The sequence below is a fragment of the Ursus americanus genome, chromosome 4 (assembly GCF_024610735.1).
Source record: "Ursus americanus isolate L20-20 chromosome 4, mUrsAme1.1.p, whole genome shotgun sequence".
NCBI lineage: Eukaryota > Metazoa > Chordata > Mammalia > Carnivora > Ursidae > Ursus > Ursus americanus.
In genome coordinates, this window is record NC_142130.1 from 55,925,811 (window position 1) to 55,929,648 (window position 3,838).

The 3,838-nt window shown below is 34.5% G+C and overlaps 1 protein-coding gene across 1 annotated transcript; it reads right to left on the reverse strand.

Annotated features, from left to right (window-relative positions):
* Positions 1 to 2,677: 2,677 nt before the first annotated feature.
* On the reverse strand, positions 2,678 to 3,622 carry LOC123784315 (olfactory receptor 5K1-like). The gene has a single exon (XM_045785643.2). It carries the CDS (start codon positions 3,605 to 3,607, stop codon positions 2,678 to 2,680), a length of 930 nt encoding a protein of 309 aa, XP_045641599.2. The 5' UTR covers positions 3,608 to 3,622.
* Between the last annotated feature and the right edge of the window lie 216 nt (positions 3,623 to 3,838).

The window sequence follows — 3,838 nt, forward strand, 5'->3', positions numbered from 1 at the left end:
AAGCAGTTTTTCCAAACAAGTTTAACAGTAAGAAGATTTATTAGATTTTAAAATGAGAAGGGTTGATTAATTCCGGGGACACTGGGTCTATTTCTCAGCAATTCTCTCAACTATGCCCTCCCTTGTATGTGGACTTCATCTCCAGGCTGGCTGGTTTCTCTTTTGATGGCAAAATGGTTGTAGACTGTGCCAGATTTCATATCCACACAGCATGACGTTCAGAGAAAGAAAGACTACCTTTTTTTGTGGCTCTCTTTTAAAATAAAGGAAACATATATCCCAGACATGTCCACAAAACTACCTCTTTTGTCTCATTGGCCCCAAATAAGTCACAGGCTCTTCCCTTAACAGACCTGTAGGCTTCATTGTTGCTAAGGGTTGGAAGAGGGTGGTGCAGAAATACATAAACAGAATTTGTGGTACCCCCGGAAAAGGGAAGGGATCAATGCATGTGAATCTGACAACTAAAAATATCCCCTAATATAGAGAGTGGATACAAAGGAACAGCACTCATCGAATCTGGTATCTGGACTCCTTTATGCTCTTAAAAAAAGTGTTTAGGACCCTGTAGAGCTTTGTGTATATGGGTGATATCTAACAGTATTTGCAATATTAGAAATTAAATCCAATAAATTAAAAATATTCTTGATTTGTTTAAAAATAACAAACATTTATATATTAAGTTAATTACATAAAATATATTAAAGGAAATGGCTAGTGAATGGCCAAATGTGTCAAATACCTTTTTCGGTATTTATCAAGGATAAATTTTTAAGTATTAGTGATAGGAAGTCGGTTATAACTAGGTTGTTACTCATGGGAAGAAGATAGGCCTTCATTTTATTATCCAGTAGTTACAGTTTACTATTTTTTCTTTAAAATGTTGCTTATATCTGTGCACTCCTCTCCTTTTATCCTCCAGTTTCAGCTCTCATCATCTAATATATGAATTCGTGAAGTTAGCCTCATTGCTTCTAGCTTCATTCCAATCAATTGCCAGATTAGTTTTCTGAAAAATACAATTGTATTACCTGGTTCTAGGAAGAATTTGGTTCTGATTCCTCTGATATAAATTCAGATTCCTTAGGGTGACATTTAAGATTCTTAGTAGCTTGAACCTTTTTCACCCTTATTTTCCATATTTGGCAACAGCTCTTAACAACAGTTTTGTCAGCTTTCTGACTCTGTCCATGGTTCATCTCTTCCCCCACCCCGCTGTTCCCAGTGTCCCACTTATTTCCATACACATTGACTGTGGTCATACTCACTTCTTTTTTCCTCCAAACATAACTCTTTTAAAAATCATTTTTAAGGCACATTTTACTTCTGATGCTGCGTAAGGACTAAATACCCCAAGTGACAAGTATCTCCCTTCCCTGAACTCCCAAGCAGCATTGATACAAATTCTAGCTCAGTCTGAATCACCTGGATGAACTTGAGCAAGCTACTCAGTGTTTCAAAATATGAGGTTTTTACTTAGAAAAAGCATGAAAATTCATGTCTAACCAGGTGGTAGATAATATATGTGAAAGATCTAGCTTTGTGCCTGACAGATAACATGTTCTCAGTAAATTATTTTTTTCTTTCATGTTTGCATATGTAAGTGATCAATAAGGACTTTTGTTTAGGTATTTAGAATTTTCACTATTTTGTGCCTCATTTATGCTTTACAGCATCTCCAACTTTTTGTTAACACTGTAAATATATCAGTAATTTACACTGGAATCACTACAGGTGGGTGGTATTCCTAGTAACAAAGGAGATAAGTAGTATGAGAGAGAAAAACCCCTTCAATTAGTTTAATGTATTCAGGATTACACTGCCTTTTTGATGGACACCCTAATCAAACTACATGAAAATACCCAAATCCATATGGATATCCAATCCACAAATACCATCTATTTCAACTACTGATTGATAAATCACCAGTATACAGATACCGTATTTCAGAGAACTTGAGAGTAAAATTAACTAACACTAAAAATGAAAATAGTCTTTTTTTATTATACATTTTTATTAGTATTCTTTTTTTGTTCTTAATATTTTTTAATTGTGGTAAAAGATATATACCAAAATTTCCCCTTTTAAGGATGAAAATATTCTTGATTTGAAAATAGATATTCTGTGTTAATATTCAAATACCTTCTCTTGCATAAACTCAAGGAAAATTAAGAATCAAATATATTCAGTTTACTTCTGACAGATGGTGTTGTTTAAGAAGGGATTAATTCTTGAGAACCTGGAATGAGCCAGAGTTTGTAAGATTATGCTTTGGAATTGCAGAAATTTGTTGACAATAATAAATAGAGGTGATCTTTATACATACTGACTTCTATTCCTAGTATTTGTTGTATTTGCTGAAAATTGTAACTCATTATCCTTTGAAACAATTAGTTAATAGTTGAGCTAATCTCTTTGTGACACAGTTTGTGACCTCAAGAAAATTTATTTAGTTCATTCCTGCTGGGAGCTAGTAGCTTAGATTTTGGAATACATTGTAGCAGAATCTCTCCTTGCTGAACTTATTTATTTGATTCCTATACTATCATGTTTTGGTAATTGAATATTTTATGTATGAAGTGGTCATTTTCTACTTTCTCAATATTCCATGATTTTGGAGAACATTTTTTCAAATTTAGGTTAATTTTCCACAAGGGATGATATTTCTTTTAGAATGTTATAACATTTTCTTTATTATTTTTTTCATAGCATTTATTACTTCCTTATTTCTTAAACTATAAATAAAAGGGTTTAATAAAGGGATTACTAGAGAATAAAAAATAGCAACAGGTAAGTCTTTATCCTCATCTTTATCTGAATGTGGTTGAACGTACACAAAGAGAAGAGAACCATAGAATATTGAAACAGAGAGAAAGTGGGATGCACAAGTAGATAAGGCTTTGCCTCTTCCCTCTTTGGATTTCATTTTGAAAATAGTAAAGAGAATGTAGAAGTAAGATATTATGACACTGCCTATGGTGAAGACTTGAATCGAGCCTGAAAGAATAAATACTACCAGTTCATTGACATAAGGGTCAACACAGGAGAGTCTGTATAATGGAAGAATATCACAAAAAAAGTGATTAATTTGATTTGACCCACAGAAAGTTAACCTAAAGAGAAACCCTATATGAATCATGGAATGCAGGTTTCCGGCTGTGTAGGCCCCTGTGGTCATCTGAATGCAGAGTTTCTTTGACATCATGGTGTGGTACTGCAGTGGGCTGCATATGGCCAGATAGCGATCATAGGCCATCGCTGCCAAAAGAAAGCAGTCTGCAGTTTCAGCAAGGCAGAAAAAATAAAATTGTGCCATGCATTCATAAAGGGAAATGCTTCTGTCCTTAGAAAAGAAGTTCTCTAATGTCTTGGGAGTAATGGCACAGGAACAACAGGAATCCATTAGAGCCAGGTTGCCCAGAAAGATGTACATTGGTGTGTGAAGATGACACTCCATAAAAATTAATGCCACCAGGCCAAGATTCCCCACCATGGTGATCACATAGATAGTAAGAAACACCACAAACAGAAGGCTCTTCAACTCTGGGTGATCTGTAAATCCCATGAGGATAAATTCAGTTGTCAAGGAGTAGTTATCCTTAGTCATATCCACCTTCTCTGTTGAGATAGGAATTCTGGAGATATAAGATTCTAATTTAGATTGTGTATAATTTTTCACCCAAATTTTTCTTTTTCAAAAAAGAGAAGAGCTTCTTCAGTCTTCCCTTACTATCTCTGGATACAGGCACAGAAACCACTAAGGGATGTTCATTCCCCTAAAATGTCAGCTTTATAACCTCAACTCTGAAAATCATCATTCCCATGAATATTTTTACAA